This window comes from Neofelis nebulosa, chromosome 2 (genome assembly GCF_028018385.1).
Source record: "Neofelis nebulosa isolate mNeoNeb1 chromosome 2, mNeoNeb1.pri, whole genome shotgun sequence".
Taxonomy (NCBI): Eukaryota; Metazoa; Chordata; class Mammalia; order Carnivora; family Felidae; genus Neofelis; species Neofelis nebulosa.
Window position 1 is genome coordinate 104,540,187 of NC_080783.1, and position 19,912 is coordinate 104,560,098.

The 19,912-nt window shown below is 56.1% G+C and overlaps 1 protein-coding gene across 1 annotated transcript in view; it reads left to right on the forward strand.

The window, feature by feature from the left end:
- The window catches only part of GLI2 (GLI family zinc finger 2), a 256,037-nt gene that overhangs the window by 61,889 nt on the left and 174,236 nt on the right, over positions 1 to 19,912 (forward strand). Inside the window, exon 2 of the mRNA XM_058715539.1 lies at positions 7,082 to 7,259. Within this exon, the coding sequence (XP_058571522.1) occupies positions 7,112 to 7,259 (148 nt within the window). The 5' untranslated portion in view covers positions 7,082 to 7,111. The remainder of the gene's footprint in view (positions 1 to 7,081; positions 7,260 to 19,912) is intronic.

Sequence of the window (19,912 nt, forward strand, 5' to 3'; positions counted from 1 at the left end):
CCAGGGGCCTGTGGGCACCGCCGGCCAGGATGGTACCAGGGGGCCAGCCCAGGCAGGAGTGTGTGGTCCTCCCCAAGTCACCGGAAGAGGGAGGAGCCAGGGGACAGGGCAGGGGCATGGCTGTGTCTTCCCCCACCCGCTCTGGTGGTGGGAAGTCAGTCACATCTCCAGCCCTGCCTGGACCCAGGCCTGGAGCCCCTCGTCTGGGTTTTGTTAGAGATGGTTTGCTGCTTGCTGGGTCCCAGTGGAGCTGTGTCGCAGAGGCTCTGAGCCCACATGCAGAGACAAGGCAGGTGGACAGAGAAGTCAGAAGCAGATGCAGCTTAGGCCTGAGGTCCTACAGGCAGGTGCAAGTACGCAGAAGCCCCAGCTGCCACCCTGGGCCACTGCAGGCAGGTGATGTCTTCTTGGAGACGAGTGCCTGCCTGCAGAGGTTCCCCTGCCTGGCCAGCCCCCACTGGGGACCCAGTGTTTGTGGGGCTGCTGCCGTGACTTGTGTTAACAACCATCCTGGGAAGGTTGACTGTCCTCTCAACCACCCTGGGAGGTAGGAAGGAGACTCCGTGTTCCAGGGGAGGAAACGGAGGCTCAGAGAGGGGAAGTAACACCGCCAAAGACACACAGCTGATGTGGACCTTGGGGCCACAACTGGGGGGGGGGGGGGGGGAGTCTGCCGGTCTCTTTTGAGTCATAACGAGCTTGTAATTATCGTTATCTTTAATCTTTGTTGCACTGACAGTGCATCTTTCACTTCGGGAAATTTCACCTGTTTTATCTCATTTGATCTTAAAAATAAGTCCGATCAAGGCAGGGCAGGTACTTATTATCTCCGGTGTATTTGTGTGTGTGGGTCTGTGTGTCTCTGCATGTAACTGTGTGTGCTGCGTGTGGCTGTGTGTGTGTGAATGCGTGTGTGTGTGGTATGGGATCATCTGTGCACATGTGACCGGGTGTTTGTGCACCCGTGTGGCTGTGCATGTGGTCGTGGTTGCTGCGTGTGCCCTTGCGTGTCCCCGCGTGTGGGGTCTGGGTGCACACGTGGCACGGCCGAGATCAGAGGAGGTGAGAACCCCACGGCCCCGAGGTGGCTGCGAGGGCTGGGAGGCGAGGTTTCATCTCTCTCCTGGAGATTGATTTCGCCCGGGGAAGACGCTGTAATTCCTGTGACTCACTCGTTAGAGGAGTTCAAAGCAGCCAGGTGGCGGGAGGGTGTCTGGGATTGCAGGTTTCGGAGTGATTCGCTCATTCTGCTCTGATTATTAATTTATTCTTCAAGCTAGTCCTTTCCCTGAGAGTTCTTAACCTCTTCTGTGCCGCGGACCCCTCCTCGGAATGAGGATGCATAGAGTAAAAACATAGAACGCAGAGAATAAAATGCAGAGAATAAAAACACATGGGGTGGGTTACGGGAGAAACCGATGCTATTGAAAGCAATAACCAAATGTTGAAGGCGCCACGTCTGTGCTATAGTCATGCGTGGGCTCCCTTGCCGGCTCAGGCTGCAAGGTCACTGGGGTCTAATGGTGACCTTAAGCTGTGGTGAGCACAGGTGATGCTCTGTGCCATGGCATGAACACATCTGTGACGTGTGCCGGTGGCAGGCTCAGAGGCACTGTGGCTCGTCCATGCCCGTGCCTGAGGGACACCAACTTCCACTTCCAAGTTAGCAGAGCTAAAAATGTATTTTTTCCCTCGGGGTCATGCAGCCTTGCATTAACTGGAACTTGTAAATTATTTGGAATAATTTGTAAATGATCTGGAAGCCACCTTCTAAGTGGCACCCCCGTGAAGGTTTCTCTAAACCTGTCTGTGCATCACAAATACCCATGGAACTTTTTACAGAATGTCATATTTTGTCCCTGACCTTCTGCCGGGACCTGTGGAATCAGAGCCTCGTGGAGAAGGTCCAGGGATGCCTGCAGGGCTTCTCGGGGCTGCCAGGACCCCCGGGAGGTGCCGAGGCCCTCGAGGGCAGGTGACTAGTGCAAAGGGGCTCCTCCTGGCCTCGGGTCCAGCACGTCCCCTTCCCTTAGCAGAACCTGGGCAGTGTGGTTACATGTCCTCTGGGGAGTTGTTCGAACACGCTAGAGCAGTGTGACTTCCCCAGGTGTAGTGGGGGTGTTGCCTCTCCTCCTCCCCCTGGCGAGTGCTGTGCTCCCAGCCCCTTCTGTTGTGGAGCCTTTGGTGGGGCCCGTGGGATTTCGGCACAGACCGTGGCACCCCCCCCCCCCCAGCTGAGGTGTGGGACGCTCCCCTTCCCGGCCCCCCGCTGCTGTCCCCAGATGGCCTCTGGGGGCCCAGGTGAGCTTGTTGACAAGGCTCGGAGGAGCTTCAGGGAGTGAAAGTGGCTGCCTGGGACCCTGGGCGCCTGGTGTTTACCCAGAAATTGTGCTAATCCCGCTAATTCCCGTGATTTACGCAGCCTCTTGGCTCTGTCTACGGCCTTCCTCTCCTGGGAGGGGAGGGAAGCGGAGGGCAGCGGCTGATGTGCTGAAGACCATGCCCGTGGCACGGGGGGGACTGTCTGCACTCCCCCTGGCTGGGTCGGTCCCCCGTGGGCATCCGTGGAACCCCAGGGCTTCTGTGTGCACATCTGTTCCTGGGCCACAGAAGGCAGTCTGGAGAGTGGGAATCTCAATAAATACCCTTTCCTCCTGCGCGCTGTTCACCCTGGTCCTGTGCTGCCCACACCCTGAGGCTTCATGTGGCAATACTGTCCGGGGCCCTGGCCCTCTTCCCTCCGTGGAAAGTGGCCCCGGGGGCTCACTTCCTCCTCTGTAAGCACTGGGTTGGTGACACCCACTCTGCCAGCGGAACAGGGCAGGAGGCTGGCGTCAGGGAGCTACAGCTGCTGGTCTCCAAGAAAACCCGCAGTCTTCTGCTCCTCTTCTAGTCTCCTCGTGTCCCTTAGCAAATTGACACAGTCCCTTCTTGAGCCTCCTTCTTTTCTTGAGATCTCTGACGCTAAAGTCCGAAGGTTCTGACTTGTTGGCCTCAGTCTCCCCATCTGCATTCGGATAGGGTTGGATCCATGCCTCGGGGGTCTGCCAGCCCGGCACTGGGGCTGGGGCTGGGGTTTGGTCTCATGCGCTGACGCTGTGGGCACCCGGAGTCCTCCGCTGGTTTCTGGTCCACTGAGCCCCATGCCCTCCAGACGCAGGCCTGGCTCCCTGTGCCCACCTTACCCATCGGCAAGGGTTCTGAGTATCTGCTCAGCGGGGACCTAGGGATGCAAGGCCCAGCCGTGCCCTGGATGAGGTCATAGTCAAGCAGGAAGCCAGGTGGGGGTGTAGCAGGTCGTGACCGTGACACGTTGGGGGAGTATCCAATCCCTGGGCAAGGACACCTAATTCATTTAGGGGTCGTGCAGGGCCTCGCCAGCTCCCAGCCTAGTGCAGGTGAGGCATGAAGCTGGTCATCAGTGAAGAAGTGTTGAGTAAAGGGTTAGCGAATGAATGTACGACCGCCTACCCTGGACGGCTCCAGCAGACAGGCACACAGCCCAGTCACGGTGTTTGCACACAGCCCCAAAAGAGCCTCAGCTTTGGCCCACCCTTGACTGGTGGTCTCTATCCACCGGTGTCACTACCTTGGATACATGACTAGGGCGGGAGCCACGCCAAAACTTGCTTCTTGGGTCCCCTGGGCTCCTGGCACAGTGCTCCCCATACCCGAAGGGCTCAACGGTTACCTTATGCCTTCCAGGGGATTCCGGGGTAAATCCCTTAGCACTGTTGCATCCTTATGCAAGGGACAGCTCACTGTGGTGCTTGAGAGTACGGCTTTGGTGCGTCTTAGAGCCAGTTACTCAACTTCTCTGAGCGTTGGTTTCTTCCTATATAAAATGTGAGGATTAAATGAGATCCCTCCCGTAAGGTGTTTGGCACACGGTAAATGCTTATTAAAGTTTTGTTGTTCCAGCTGTTATTGTTATTTTTGTCCTTACTTCCAAATTCAAGGTGTGTTTCAACGTTGGGCCTAAATATTCCTTTACCTGAGCTTCTGGGGAGGAAAACCCAGGCTGTTCACAAAACCACTTGCATTTCAAAGAGCTGTGGTTTCCTGCCACAAAGGTCCATTTTCTCTGCCAGGCGTTTTCTGAGCGTTTGCTCTGTGTCAGCTTGACCTGGAGGTGATGATTACAACCTAAGGGTGCTGGGTTGGTGCAGAAATCCCAAAGCAGAAGTGACTGGAACTGGGGAGGAGTTGGGGGGCTTTCCCAGAGGAGCTGATATCCGAGTGGCATCTTGAAGGAAGAGTAGGGGTCCGCAGAGAAAGGGCGAAGGACTGCGGGTGGGTGGCATGGCTTGAGCGGGGGCCTGGTGACAGACAGGATTAGACTAGTCACACCTGTCTGGGTGGGAAGGAGATGTGGGCAGGGGAGTCTACAGGAAGACTTTACCTAAAAGCCACGGGGGTTCAGCGCGGCCTTGGCCAGAGGAAGAATGCAGTGAGATGTGGGTTTGGTGCAGCCGGGTGGCCAGGCTGAGGGGGCCGAGAAGGCGGAGCGGGTGCGGGCCGGGCTGTGTCGCCGGTGAGCGGTTCCCATAGCCAGATGACACAAATAGACTCGGGGCCAAAGGAAACCCCGTAACTCACCAGAATCTGCAGGGAGATTTCTCTGTCCCCCATCGGCCTTGGGTTTTCTTGACAGGGAGTTTTGAAAGTTTGAGGAAGCGGGACAGGCCGGTGTGTGCAGACAAAACCAGGCGGTCCAGGACGCAGGCTGTTTCCCCTGGCAGGCCCGCAGGACCGTGGACCGTCTCTGATACATCACATCCGTCGTTCTGGACTTTTCCCATTTTCCACCTAGACACGAGAGTTTTGTGCGGATCTAACAGGATGAAATTCTGGACCTGAAGATGTGGATTTAACCTCGAGGCCCCCGGGGATGGAGCTGACCACTGCCTTTGGTCTCTGCCCTGCTGTGACCCACGGGCTCCCTACCAGAACATTCCCTTCCCACCGGCCTGCGAACCAGCCCCGCCTCCTTTCTGCCGCAGCAGCCGCGGACCTCCGGACTCTCCAGTTGTTGCCTTATGTTTGGCTTTTACGGCAAAGCTTCCTGATGAAATCGTTTGTGCCTCTGTTTTTCCTACCTCCACTCAGGGACCCTGGTCACCACGTGCGACCGAAACGGGTCAGCCCTCAGGCTTCACTGTCTCCCATCTCTCAGTAGCTTAGGAGGGAGCTGATTGTTCCCCCTCTTCAGGCTGTTTCACTCCTGCCTTGGCTTCCGGCCCCCCCTCCCCCCGCCACGCTCCCCTGGTGGTCGTTTCCTCCTTTCTCCCACTGGCAGTTCCTGCTTAGTCTCCTTGGCGGGTTTCTTCTCCTTTTCCTGGAAATGTTGGAATGTCCATGTTTCAGCTCTGGAACTTTCTTCCGGAACTTTTCTTCTTGGCTTCCACCCTCTGTCTCGGAGATCTTGCGCGGTGGCTGTCATATTCCTCCCTCCAGCTTCTACCTCTCCCCCGAGCTGTGAACTTGTGTTTCCAACAGCCTCTGCGTGATTTAATAGGCACTCCAACTTAACATGGCCCAGACTGAGCTCCTGATCTCTGCCCCAAACCAGCTTCTCACCCAGTGGGACCCCATCCCAGCCAATGGCACGGCCATTCATTCATCCAGGTCGTCAGCCAAAAATCTGATCCACCTGTGACACTACTACTCTTCTTCTAAGAAGATTGGCTCATGTCTCTATTCTGTAACTTGAAACAAATGCTCGATTAGCAGTTTCTGCCAGCGATGAGGCATATTAGTGAAAGGCTTGCTTGTGACCCAGGACTCAGCCACAGAGGGAGCGTTACCTGTGCCCTGCATCCCGGTCCAAGCCCTGGAAAGTCTGTGATCCCCGCCATTCACCATCTCAGACCACCATCACGTCTTCCCGGCCTCTCTGGTAGTTCCCCTTCCCCCAGATCTGCTCTCACACGACAGCAGAGTGACCCCGATACCCCCGTGAGACCTGTCATACACCCCATCTGCTCAAGACCTTCCAGAGCCTGCACTCTCCTTGCTGTTCCTCAGACGGGCCAGCCTCTGCCCATCCAGCTTTGTGGCTCCTGCCTCTGCCCTCTGACTGCCGTGGGCTTCCATGGCAGATTCACATGGCACCCCGTTCCAACCTCAGAGACGAAGGCGGTGGGCCCTCTGCCCCTCTGCCCTGCTCTGTCCTTCCACTTTGCTTGCTTTATTGACACTACCTCTCACTAACTGAAGCTAAATATACGTTTATTCCACCTCTCCCCGCCCCCCCGGCCCATATACCATGTCTCTGCCAGGTAGAATGTAAACTCCGTGGACTGTACCTTCAGCACCAGACAGAATGCCTGATACATAATAGGGGCTGAAAACTATGTTGACCGAATATGTGCTAGTGCATAAATGGTGAAAAAAATGTTTGAATGAATGAATGAATGAATGAATACACATATACACAAGTACACGAGAGATGGATCCTGGTGAGCAGGGAAGGAACAGGAAAAACGAAGGCTTTTCTGGGGCGCTTGGGTGGCTCAGTCGGTTATGCATCCGGCTTCGGCTCAGGTCATGATCTCGTGGTTGGTGAGTTCGAGCCCCCACATCGGGCTCTGTGCTGACAACTCAGAGCCTCGAGCCTGCTTCGGATTCTGTGTCTCCCCCTCTCTCTCCCCCTCCCCTGCTTGCACTCTCTCTCTCTCTCTCTCTCTCAAGAATAAATAAACTTAAAAAAAATTTTTTTTTAAAAGAGGGCTTTTCTTTGAGGACCACTCAGGAATTGTTACTCTGTTTTCATTTTCCTGTGATGCCCAGTTGGCGGTCATTGCCCCTGACTTCATTTCTCAAAGTAGAACTTGCTGCCCAGATTTTTAAAAATCTGGGGTCGAAGGCAACGCAGACGCTCGGCTGTTGTCCACGAGGTCGTTCAAAAGACCAGATGAGTCTCAGAACTAATAATTCTCGAAATTAATTAAACCCTCCTTCCCAATTATGAGAGAATTAAGCTTTCATAGCGTGCGGCGGCCGTGAATCTGGGTCGGCGTTTCCCGGCTGGGTCTGGGGGCAGTCAGTGGTGCTGAGCGTCTTTGTCTTTTTCTTCAAGGGCTGTCACCCAGGACCATGAGCGGCTAAGATGGAGACGTCCGCCTCAGTCACGGCCACGGAGAAGAAAGACGCCAAAAGTGGGAGCCTGGAGGGTGTCGCTTTCCCCAACCCGGGCAGGAAGGCCTCTGCTCTCGCGGTGGCCACGGCGGCCGCGGCAGCGGTGGCTGCCCAAGGAGGTAATATGTGTTCTTCACACTCGGCGGGCAGCAGGGGTGTTTTTCATTAGCCCGTTAGGATTTAATTAGGCCGGTGGCCGATGTCACCAGGCAGGCATGCTGGGTTTATGGGGGGCGAAGAGGAGGGCGCCCCTGCTCCCGGGGATCCGGGGCCCCTTGACGTTCGCCTGCAGGTTTCTCGGGGATCCGGCCGCCCTCAGTCTGCTGAGCGGCGCTGGGAGCGTTCGGTTGGCACGTTTGAGATGTGCCAGAGACACGGCCTCGGGCCTCTGGCCTGCCAAGGACTATTTTGGAAAGTAATTGTCTCCTGATCCCTCTGGCTGTAATTAGAGGGTCAGGTACAGAATTTAGTATCCTTAGGTGAATTTCTGGCCAACTTAATTATAACAGAAGAACTCCACAAGCCTCAGCCTCTCATTTACTGCCCCGGAGAGAAATGCTCTCTGGTTTCCACTGGTCCGTGCCAGCATCCCGTCGGGAAAGTTTGGCGGGAAGGCGAGACCTCCCCTTGTGTGCGCGCAGTCCATCTGGAGGCCACAAAACTATTTCTGTCTCAGAGGAGTGGAGAGTCTTAGATTTCTTCTCTTTCCCTTTTTTATTCAAGTGCATTTAGTCATGGCCTATTGCTTGCCGCTCAGGCACAGATTTGCCTCAGCGGGGTGGTCGTGCAGGCATGGGCAGTGCCTCTCACACTTTGATGCGAACACGCATGGCGGGGGTGGGGGTGGGGGGCGGCTTGCTGAAGTGCAGAGCCCAGTTTAGCAAGTCGGGCAGGGCTGAGTTTCTGCGTTTCTCTCCAGAACTCAGGTGATGCTGGTGCTCCTGGTCCGTGACCCGCGCTGGGCGTAGCTGGGGGCTGGAGCCCAGGGACTTGGGGAGACCCTCAGACGTGGAGGAAGGAGTTGGTGGTTCCAAGAGTGAACTAGAGGACCTCTGGGGTGTGGTTACTACATTTAGTTTTATTTTTGTTCATGATTCTAAGTTGGAGGTCGTTATTAGGATGTGTGGCCCAAGTCAGGAAGGAGGGGGAGACCCGAGGCCAGCCTTTGGCCTCCCTACCTGGGTGATGCCCCTCGCCTCCTGTCCCTCTTGGAGACTGGCTGTCCAGGCCCTTCTTGTGCGACCAGCTGGGGTGGAGGTAGGAGCCAAAGCCCCAGGTGGACACCCTGCCCTCCAACAGGGTGGTGTCAGCAGAGGAGGGGAGGCTGAGGGTAGGAGTCTGGCTGGCTGGGAGGCCAGGCTGCCTGGTCACAGGGCTGGCTTGTCCTGGGCCTGGCCGTGTCTGCATGTGATCTGTTCCTTCCCTGGGGTCAGGCTTCCCCTACCCCTTGGTGACTGCTCAAGCTGTCCCTCTGCCTAAGGGACAGATCCATGGGTCTCCGAGGCCTCAGTGAGCCCTGGCAAGCCTGGGCCTCCGTGCATCTCTGGCCTGCCTCGGGGCCTCTGTTCTCCCCACGGTCTGGGTCTACTTCTCCTGAGCTGTGAGTGGGTCATGAACTACCACATGGCAAGATTTACGGCCATGCCATAGTAGCAGAGAACAGACTTAAGCAGTAATTACACAGTGATTGAGATGTAATTGGGGGGAAGCCCCTCTAGCGTCAGACCTCATTGTCACCAATGTGCAATAATGGCAGATGCCTGAGGGGATCTCGATGCTGGGGGGACGGGCAACGGGCAGATAGCTTGGGGTGCAGTGGTTCCTCGGAGGCATCCAACCCTGCTCTACCCCACCTGCACCGGCCCCCTAGGATGCTGGCCCTACCCACTCCTGCAGGCCCCCATCCCCTCATTCCCTGAGCCTGGAGCAGCTACTGGCTGATGCGGTTCCAGCGGAGCTGGCTGCGACCTGTCATTGCAACGGGTCTCCGGTCAGGTGCAGCTGACCCTGGGGAGCCTCTTCACTGCTCCTGCTCCCCGTGGCCCTGTGTGCACAGTTTGTGGGGGAGGGCCCTCCAAGAGTCAGGCAGGAGCCTGCATGGGGCAAGGCCAGGGGTATCATGGAATGGGTGCCCTGGACTTTGAGGCTGTGTTCCAAGGACAGGGTGAGGGAGGCCCAGTGGTGCAGCCCAGAAGGGGCTGGCCTGGGTCCTAATTGCCACATCCCTGGGGGCCATGTCATTTTCCTCTCTGGGCCCTGTTTTCCCAGTCTGTGTCGTGAGGTGGACGTTCGGATAACATTTGGCAGATGTCACCCAAAGTCTTCATGATCTCGTGACGATCTCCTGCCTTTGAACACTTAGGCTGTTTCCAGCTTTTCACCATGGAAAAATGATGTGGAAATGAAATCTTTCTACCTACAGGTGTGTTCCCTCTTAGAGCCAAAGCCATACAATTCCAGTGGTGGGGGTGAAGGCCCTGGAATTGGTGGTGGGACGAGGGGATGGGATCGAGGGTCAGGAGCTGGCCTGGACTACAGGCTGCCCGCCCCAGCTGGACACCTTGCAGCCCTGCCAGTTTGTAGGCTGTCCCTGTGTTGCTCACCACAGGGCTCCTGACATCCTCAGACAAGACTCAGCCATCCTCTGGACCACCGTGTAATAAGCCACGAAACAGTAAGCTTGTGTGTTCGATGATAGGAGATTGATTAATCAAACTATGGAACGTTTATTGAATAAAACATTATGTGGCCACTGAAAACGTGCATCAGGAGACTTTACAGTAACGTGGGGAGGTGTGACTGCGTTCCAACAGCGAGAAAAAGCAGGATGCAAATTCTGTCTTACGTCTCTCACAACTTTAGACTCCCCGGAAGGACCGTTAGCAACGGCCGTCCAGATGTTGGGACTCAGGGTGATGGACGATGCATAGGGGAAGCTCATCACTGTGGTTCTTAGGGACCGTCAGCCTTTTAGAACCTTCTATTCGAATGTAACTACCTCTGAAAGCCGGGGTGTGCTGGAGCCAGCCGCTGCTGACTTGTGGGAGTGGAGTGTAGACATCTTCCAATCCTGCCGTCCTCGACCTTCAGTTCGTAACTAAAAGTTGGCCGTAGTGGGAAGAGTTGCGGGAGGAAAATGGGCAAACGCTACACATCAGGGCCGCCTGCCCCCGCTGTCTTCTACCACAGCCTCTTGTTGACCCTCTCCCAGCACACGGAGCTGCTGGGTACCAGGCTAGAGTGGCAGGCACGTCTGTTTCCTGAGCGCTTGAAGGCTCTATTTTATAAAAGAGACAGCGATGAGGCAGGGAAGGGACTTGCCCAAGGCCACCAGCTGCTGTAACAGAGGGCGGGATCAGAGGCTCCGGCTCTTTCCCTGTCACGTGGTGAGAGGCCTTTTTTTGGTATTTGCTTTCAGACTGTGATTTTAGACTCTTTGTGGGTGATGTGGGCCTTAAAGCCCAGCCCACTGATACCGTGTGGTAATCGTCCAGCCTCCGCCCCAGCTGCGGAAAGTCACACATCTGTCCAAGAGGCTAACGGCACCTGCTCTTTGTGACTTTGAGATTCGAGGCTGTGACTTATTTGCGGAGGGACCCGAAAAGTCACGTGGCTTGACTGGCCTCTATGGCTTGACCTCCTGGAGTGTCACGAGGCTGGACGTGCTGGGGGCTGGGCGTTTCCACTCAGAGTTGCAACCTCTCTGAGCCCGCGGAACAGGGCAGTAGCAGAGAGGAAGCAGCACTGTGGTCAGACTGGGGGAAGGTTCAGTGAATCACCTGTCTGGCGGGAGCAGCTCCGGAGAGCAGACGGCAGAAGCCGAGGCTGGCGGGTCCTCTCCTGGCGACTTTAGCTGTGGTGCTAACACTTTGGAGGCCATAAATCTTTAAAAAACACATTTTGGCCCAGAGCTTTTTTCCCCCTTTAATTTTTAAAATGGCGTAATTTTAAAGGCAATTTGATTCAGATGTTTTTCATTGCTTTACGCCGAAACTGCCCAAATGCTGTCGCATTTTCCTCCTCGGCAGTGGATTTTCTTTCCAAAAATATTTCTGGACCTGTCTGTGTGCCTCAGCTGAGCTCCAGGGACCCAGCCACTTCAGGCCTCCGGGCTGGGATGATCGGAAAGTCTGGAGCCATAAACCTTGGAGCCGGGTCTCGGTCCGAGAGCTTTGCTAAGTCCCTGAGGTCAAACAGCCAGACGGGCTTTAGAAATTCTGCGAGGCGCCTACAGTGGCTAACACCTAACTGTTGCAGAGTGCCCACTGTGTGCTGGGCCAGGGTCCCCCCCACTGAGGTCCCCCACGAGCGGCATCAGCACCCCTGGGAGTTGGACCCCACCCTAGGCCTCCTGGAGCAGTGTTCCGGAAGTGGGGCCCAGTGAGCTGTGGGGATTCTGATGCACTTGTAGGGCCCTCTGTGTTCTAGCTGCGTGAGGCATAGTGTGACTTTCCATATGTAAAGTGGGAGTCACACAGCGGAGCTGCTGAACAAACATTGTGGGAGACACGATGTGCTCACACCTGCCTGGCACGGGGTACCTCACAGGTGGCGCGGCGTAGCCTTAAGAAACAGCTCAGACTCTGCAGCCATACCACTTGGGTAAGGAAGGCCCAGCTCTGCTCACCTTGGGCAGGTCTGTGTCTCAGTTTGCTCGTCTGTAAAATGGACACAATAATGGCACCCACATCACGGTGTTGTGAGAATTACTTGCGTTAGCAACATAAAATGCCAGGCGCTAAGTTAGCTCTTTGTGGAGATCCCGGTTCAGTCTCTGCCTTGTTAACTATCACCGGTTTTCCTTTTCTAGGCCTGCAGGCTCCTTCTGACTTAGAAAGTCTCCCCTTCACTGGCGACTCTTGCTAGTTGACTTGTTGAGGCCGGACAGGTTGTAGGAAGACCAGATTTCTGTTGTCTTCCTGCTTGAGAGTGGTGGAGGGAGCCCTGGGCTGGAAATCAGGCCTGAGTTTCTGTCCTGCTTTGCTTCACTATCACAGGCTGTCCTGGGTAGACGACCTTAGTGGGTCCCTGGCCTTGCTAACTCAGCCTTCTCCCCTGTACGCTGGAGGGTGGCATCAGACCAGAGGTTGCCCAAACTGGCCATGCCTCAGAATCCTGCGATATACCTGTCATAAATGCAGATTCCCGGGACACTCCAGACCTGCTGAAACGGAACCTCCCAGGCTGGGGCCCCGGGCATGTGTATGTGTAGCAGGCTTCCCAAGCCTTTGGATGCGGTGGGTCCCAAGGCATGGAGTGTATCCCTGGAGGTGGGGCACTAACCGGGTGCCGCCGGTCAGTGCGGGCAGCGTTGTGCCCTGCATGTTACGGTGCGGCTCCCAGCACATCGCTCCTTGCTGCGGGGGGGGCCTCTGTGCCTCCGACTGCACTGGCCACCCCTTCATCTTGTACACCGGCCCTGTTGGCTTCTTTGAAAGTTGCTTCCAGGCACGTTTTTGCTCAGCGGTGACACATCCCCGCCAGTCCCGGAATGCTGCGCCAATACCATAGTCTGCAAGGGAATCAGGTGGCGAGCATTCTGGCTGAGGCGCCCAGGGTGAGGAAATGTACCCAAGTCACCTGGAGCCCTGTCCTTGATAAGTACCTCCGAGACCCTGGTGTCTCTGCCCTCTCTCTGCCTCTTGCCCTCCCGCTAGGATGCCCTACGGGCAGGGCGTTGGTTGGTCACCATTGCGGCCCCGGCCCAGCAAGGCAGACGGCCGACAAACGGTTGCTGAGTGAGCGGCGTCTGACGACGTTACGCCAAGTGTGTGCCGGTCGGCTGTTGTGGCCTCCTCCCTCTCAGGTCGCCAAGGCCCTTGGGAGACCAGGGTCAGTTGGGCTGGCCTGCTCCTTGGCCCCAGCTCCCCCACCTGAGGCCCTCTGGAACTTGCCGAGCGGGCCCAGGCTTCCCGGCCTACCCGAACTGCTCTGCGGGGGCCACACACTTTCGCCTTGGGCTGGAGGATGCACTCAGGTGTGACTAAATGGGCAATTATTCTTATTTAAGTGATTTTCAGGATGGCCGTTGGTGCTGCGGCTGAGCTTGTTTTAATGGCCCAGTCACATGGAACAGCCAGTTCCCATCAGACTTTTTCCTAGAGCAGAGCTCGGTCCTCGCTGACAGCTCTGTCCACCCAGGGAGCGGGACGCAGTCCGACCGCCCGGGCTTTTACCGGGGAGCTCTGAGGGACTCACGATGCCCTGGCCAGTGAGGTCTCGTGTGCCAGGGCTGTGCCGGAGGGCCGGGGCCCCTGGGGCAGAGGGGAGGGTTGGAGGCTTCTTCTGGCCCTCAGTGGAGTGTGGTAGGAAGGACCTGGGCTATTTCCTGCTCCCCACTGCCAGATGTGTGTCTGGAGCAAGCCGGCTAGCTTTTCCCAAGGCCATCAGTTGGGGGTAATACTGGTAACCACATCTGGCTCCAACAAGGAGAAATGGGAGAGCGTTTGCAGAGCGGCTATCAGAGGGCCCGGGCACTGACAAAGTAAACATTAGTGACATGAGTCTGAATGCCCATTCCTTTGGCATATCCCGGACGCCGTCCTCTAAAGGCCGCTCTAAACGTCACTCAAAACAGCTGCCGTCCAGCATCAGAGCAGATGCCCCCATTAGCCCCAACATGGCCGCCCCCGCCATATCTCACGTCAGCGTTCGAGGCCCAGCCCAGGGCCTGTGCTCTGGAAGCCTTCTGGACGGACCTCCTGGCCTCTCCCCCTGGGTTGTAGAGGCTGGCGCACACGCATTTCCGCTTCAGACCCGCCCTGTGTGTTTCTGGCTGGCGCGTGTGAGTTGGTGACCTCTGCTCACAGAGAAGGAAAGTGCCTGAGGCTCCTGTTTCCCCCCTGGGCCCTTGGCAAACGTGGCCTCATCTCTTGTGGTTCACTGTGCGTGTTTTAACTATTGCAGCGTTGGGGAAAGCTTCAAAGTCCTTTCCGATTATAGAACTTGGAGAAGCTTGAGAGATCATATAGTTCAAATCTGTTCCTTTTAGACATGTGGAAGCCAAGGTCCAGAGACACGAAGCACAAACTCGTCTAGTGACACCGCTGGGACCGGAAATCGATTCACCGGGTATCACCGATGGGATGGGACACAGCTGCTCCCTGCCCTGCCCCCCGGTCCTGTCCCAAACCCCGGCTTCCCGAATTGATGGTGTTTATGTTGGAGACATTTTTCTGACGTTTGGTTCTGTCAAAACTAATTTTAGCATTTCTAAAGCTTGGTAAAAATACAGCCTCATTACTTTGATGTCAGTGCATAGTTTACTATTAGTATATTCTGGGGTTTATCATTTTAGTCATGTTTAACACGGCTGCACCAGGCATGCACTATTAAATCTGGCTTATTTTACATTCCTGTCCGGAATTATTTATTTGTAACAATTTCCTCTCTATCAAAAGACACAGCTAATGCTGTGTTTTAATGTGTTATTTACACACAAAATAACCTATTTACAACTCAGTATGCGCCAGAGGGAGAATGGATGGGCCCCGGTTTCCTGCGTTCTGTTATATCGGAGTTTAACAATCTGGTTTGCTAATAGGACCATTTATCATTGGTGTGGGGGGATAATTTATTTTATGTTTGTGGCCAGGTCTCCCTGCCTCTGATCTTGGGAACATTTTGAAGATAATGAAGTCAGGCCTGGTGTTTGGGGCGGAAGCGGGATACCCGAAAGAGAAGGGGGACCCGTGGCCTTCTGGAAGCGGCCCGGGTGCCTCTGGGTTCCCTGAGCGCGTGTGTGCGTCCCGCAGATGGTTCCGGAACACCCGTCAGAGACGTGGTGATGCAGAGACTCTGCCTCTGCCCTCCAGGAGCACCCAACTGAAGGCATCAGGGGACAGAGAACAGAGCGCTATGGGGACACTGGGCAGATGTGACCCATCCCGCCCAGGAAGCTTCTTGGGGAGGCAGCATCAGAGCTGGGCCTGTAAGGATGTGTAGGTCTCACCAGGCGAAAAGAGGAAAGGGTGGGTGGCAGGGCAGCTGAGCGGCCCCTTGGGAGTGCAGGGGCTTGGGAATCAGCGTCTGACCCATGTGGCTGTAAGCTGGGGTACTCAGGGGGTGGCCTGAGAGGGGCTCCTGCTTCAGTGACAGGCGGGGTGCCTAGACTCTCCCCTCACCCCCAGGCCTCAGGGAACCAGTCCCAGAGGTTTAAGGCAGACCCCTGCCACATCAGATTGTCAGTGTCTGCTCAAAAGCGCTACCTGCAGCCGGAGGCTGGAGACAGGGGTCCAGGAAGAGGTCTCTGGGTCCGGCAGCCAGGCATGGCGGGGACGGACAGTGGGATGAGGGAAGGACTGCTCAGAAGGGAGGCCCAGCAGCGTCTGGGGCTCCCAGTGGTTATGTGGCCACTCGACCTTGCGAGCCGAGGTCCTGTGGCCGTGTTGGAGCCTCTGAATGCGCACTAACGGGCAAAGGAGGGCAAAGCAATGCATCTGTGTTCTAGAAGCCTTCTTGACGGACCGCCTGGCCTCTCCCCCTGGGTTGTAGAGGCTGGCGCACACGCATTTCCACTTCAGACCCTCACTGTGTGTTTCTGGCTGGCGCGTGTGAGTTGGTGACCTCTGCTCACAGAGAAGGAAATGGACTGCTGCCCTTTCTGAAGCCTGTGCCAACACCAGAGGGGGCAGGGACGGGTGAGGTGGGGGGAGGCATCCAAGAAGGAGGGGCCATCGTCCCTTTCCCCAGGGGCTGTGGCCCTATGGAGAAACCAGACACCCCCACTTGTAACACTGATGTGGCCCCTTACCTGATGTATGGAGTGATCAGAGTATTTCAGAAGGAGGACCTGGAAAGTCTCTAATGTCTGAGTAGGGCCCTGCTAAGTCCGCTGCCTGCAGCCACGTGCCCTCTCTGCCCCGAGGCCCTAGGGGGGTCAGCTGCACTCTCAGATCAGATGGTTGGGGAGAGGTTACCAAAGTGGTGTTACAAAGTGTGGCGGGATTCAGGGCAAGCCACAAGGAATGGTGCATGGGACCACCAGCTCGGGTGGCCGGCATGGTCTGGGGGCCGAGGCTCAGGCTTGGACAGACGAGGTTTGAATCCTTGCTCCGTTGCTTCCCGGTTGTGTATCCTTTGCTGATCTGAACCCCAGTGGCTTCACCTTAGAAGTGGACAGCACACTTATCTTTTGAGGGCCAGGATTACAGATAACCAGCATAAATTGCTTGGATAGTACCTGGCATATAGTAGGCATTCTGTATATAGTAACTGTTGCTTTCAGTATTATTGTTTTTGCTGTTATTATGATTATTCTAGAACTATTTCTGAGAGTAGCACATATGCATCTGATAAACATTTGAGAGTGAATGAACACACAGGTATGTGAACAGAATCTTCACAAGGAGTAGCAGCTTGCCCGTGATGTACGAGGGGGATATCGGCCTTCTAGCCCAAGGAGCGGCACGTGCAAAGGTCCTGGGATCTGAGAGTGGGTCTGTCAGCCCCTTGGGCAAAGACTGCCTGCACACCTCAGCCCCAGCATAAGCTGCTGTCTTGGGACTGGGGAGCCCTGGGATATCATGTTCAGGAGCCCCCAGTCTGTCCTCTGGCTGCTGCATAACCACGTGTGGATGCTGGAGGCCCATTCCAGCCCGGCTCTGGGTGCACATGGCTTGTTTGGACCCCACTGCAGGCTCAGCTGGTCTTTCCTCTTGGACAGGCAGGGAAGAGGAGGCTGGAGGGGCTCTGTCTTGAGAAACTGCCCTTGGCTCTTTCCCTGAGACTGTCCTGGCTGGCCCTGCTCCCCAGTGCGCATGGATTATCAGCTTGTATTTGTGGGGACTGGGAAGTGTGAAACCCTCACACCGGGCAGCAAGGCCTCTGGTCTGAGGAGGGTCATTTCTGGGTCTGGTTTCTATCCCAGTGTGAGTAGTGACATTTGAGAGGAGGGTTTGGGTTTTGGGTGGTGCTGGGCAGAGGACATCAGGCACAGACTTTACACCTTCCTCAATTCCCGCCATTCTGGAAATGAAGGAACATTCAGGGGGAAGCCTCATGCATGGCAGAGCCAGGGGTCCTGCATGGTGTGATGGTGGTGAAGGCAGGAGACCACGTCCCAGCCGAGTGCCTGAAATTGACCCTTCAGCTGTCACCTTGCCTGCAAGTTTGTGCAGAGGCCCATGTTGTCCTAGATCCCCCTGTGTGACCTGGGTTACCAGGTGCCAGGCCTCTGCCCAGTGACAGCCTGAGGGTATTGGGGTACCTAGGGCTGAGAGAGCTGACTCACAAGACAAAGGTCAGAAAGGGAGGTACAGACTGACGAACATGCACTTTGCTACCTCTGCAAGTTCTGAGGCTGGACACAGGTAGGACCCCTGAGTCTACACACCGGTCACATCTCTCCTGGCTGTGTTGGGGACAAGGAAAGCAACGGGGACCTTCAGTTAGAGACAGGCAGGCGTGGGTTCACACCCACGTATGAACATGGGCTGTCCTTGCCTCATCTGCGAAATGGGGGTGATGACGCTCATCTGGCAGTCTGTGTGGGGCATGAGGGTCTGGCTTGTGGGCGACGGGATAGTGGCATCACCTGCCTGAGCGGGCCGGGGGCAGCTCCTGGCTGTATCATTAGCGGCCAGAGCAGTGCGGAACTTTCCAGCCGCCCGCAGCAGCGCTGACCTTCCAGGCCCCAGCTTTCCCAGCTCTGAGCCTAGGATGGGATGGAGAGGAGGGCTGGAGGAGACAGTGATCTGTTCTTAGGTAGACAGACCCCGGAGAACTGGAAACAGCGCACCGAAACCTGTATACTGATGTTCACAGTGACATGATTCAGAAAAGCCCCCCAAATGGAAATAACCCAGAAGTCCGTTAGCTAATGGATGAACAAAGTGTAGTATATTCTCGTGCGTATGGAATATTATTCAGCCGTAAAAAGGAAGGAAATACTGACTCGTGCTTCAGCATGTACGAACCTTGATGACCCATATTGTATGACTCCATTTGTGTCACTGTCTGAGTGGGCAAATCTCTAGAGGCGGAAAGTAGAAGGGAGGAGGGAACGGGGAGAGATTGCTAATGGATATGGAGTTCCTTTTTGGGTGATGATGTGTTCTGGAATTAGATTGTGGTGATGGTTGCACAACCGTGTGGATATAGTTAAAACCACTGAATTGTATCCTTCCAAAGGGTGAATTTTATGGTATGTGAATTATATCTCCGTTTTAAAAAGGAAGGGAGGGAGGGAGCAAGGAAGGAGGAGGGAAGGGAGGGAGGGAAGAAGAGAGGGGGGGAGTTAGGGATGACCAGGTGCAGGCCTGGGTGAGGCCTGCAACCCCAGTGTGAGTCCCCAGGAGTCCCCAGGCTGCGTGAGCGATGCTGCCCCTCAGGGAGGACCCAGCTTCCCTGGCCAATGAGCAGCCTCCCCAGCCAATTCTATAGGCTCCAGAAGCTCTAAAAATAATTGGAGTGGAAGGAGGGTGTTTAATGACAAAGTAAATAATTACATTAAGGGTGTGAGTTTGGAGGGAGCTGAGTAAATCACTTTAGAAAGAGCACCAGCCTCCAGCTAACTTCCAGTCCTTTATCACCAGATCCCGTCCTCCCTCGGACTCTGAATAATTGATTGTGGCAGGCATTGTGGGCCCTGCAGCGGCAGGCGCTGCCGGGGTCAGGCAGGGCTGGGAGAGATGGCCAGCCTGCGAGCCAGGGTGCCCCGCCAGGCCCACCTGCTTCTCCAGGTAGATGAGCCCCAGGGGGCGGCGGGGAGGTGCCCGGCCCTGTCCTGCTTGAAATCAAATGCTTTGCTGGGAAGGGCCGGGGCTCAGGGCTCGGTGATGCCCTCGGCTGGAGAGGGCCAGATTCTTCTGTGCTTCTGAGAGGGAGGAGCCTCAGGGGCCATGAGGCCCACTGAGGCCCAGAGAGGGGAATGTTTTGCCAAGGCCGCACAGTGAGCGTGCGACAGGTCTGGTAAGAAGCAGATCTGGGGCACCCAAGCCAGCGCCAGGGGTGCGGTGCCCAGGGTGGGTGGGCCTTAGCGAATCAGTGGTGTTCCCAGCTCACGCTTGGGGTCCCCAACCTGTGAGCGCTGTCCCAGGCCCCCTTCGGAACAGCATCTGCACAGGGTGGGTGTCAGGCAGGTTGCAGCTCCTGGGGCGGGGCGGGGGGGGGCATACCCAGCTGTGTGGCAGGAGTGGCAGTCATCGGGTGCACCCTCCCACCTTCGCTGTCCTGGCCCAGAGTCCCCGGTTTCCTCCTTCCCTGCACTGTCTTCCCTCCCTCGACCCCATGGCTTCACCCTGTCCTCAGTGAGTCCCAGCCTGTGGCTCCAGAGTCCCAGGAACCCTTCTCCCCAACCCTGTGCTCCCCCTCAGGCCCGTGGAGGACGGGCAGCCAGCTTAAACAGAACCCCAAGAGGGACATTTGCGATATACGAGGATCTAGGAAGACCTAGGCCTGAAAGGATGGCTCTTCTCTGATGGAAACCAAGTCACTCAATTGCAAGTGACAGAAACCCACTCAGACCCTCCAAAGCTACATGGAGTTCCCGGCTTCCATAACTGGGAAGCCACAGCCAGCTGAACTTGAGGTTCCAGGGATGTCTTTGGGACAAAGTCTGAACGCTCTTGGTTGGCTTTCCCCTCGGTCGCCATGCAGGCATCTTCTAATCACTGGCTGCCAGGAGCTGCTGCGGGTGTACGTGGGCCCAACAGCCTGCTTTCACGGAGAAGTGTCTCCTTCCAGGTGACTCTAGGAAAAGTCCAGGCCGTCTTCTCCTCGTCCTGCCTTGGACGCCCTGCGCCCTGTGCGCCAGTCACCGTGACCAGACCAT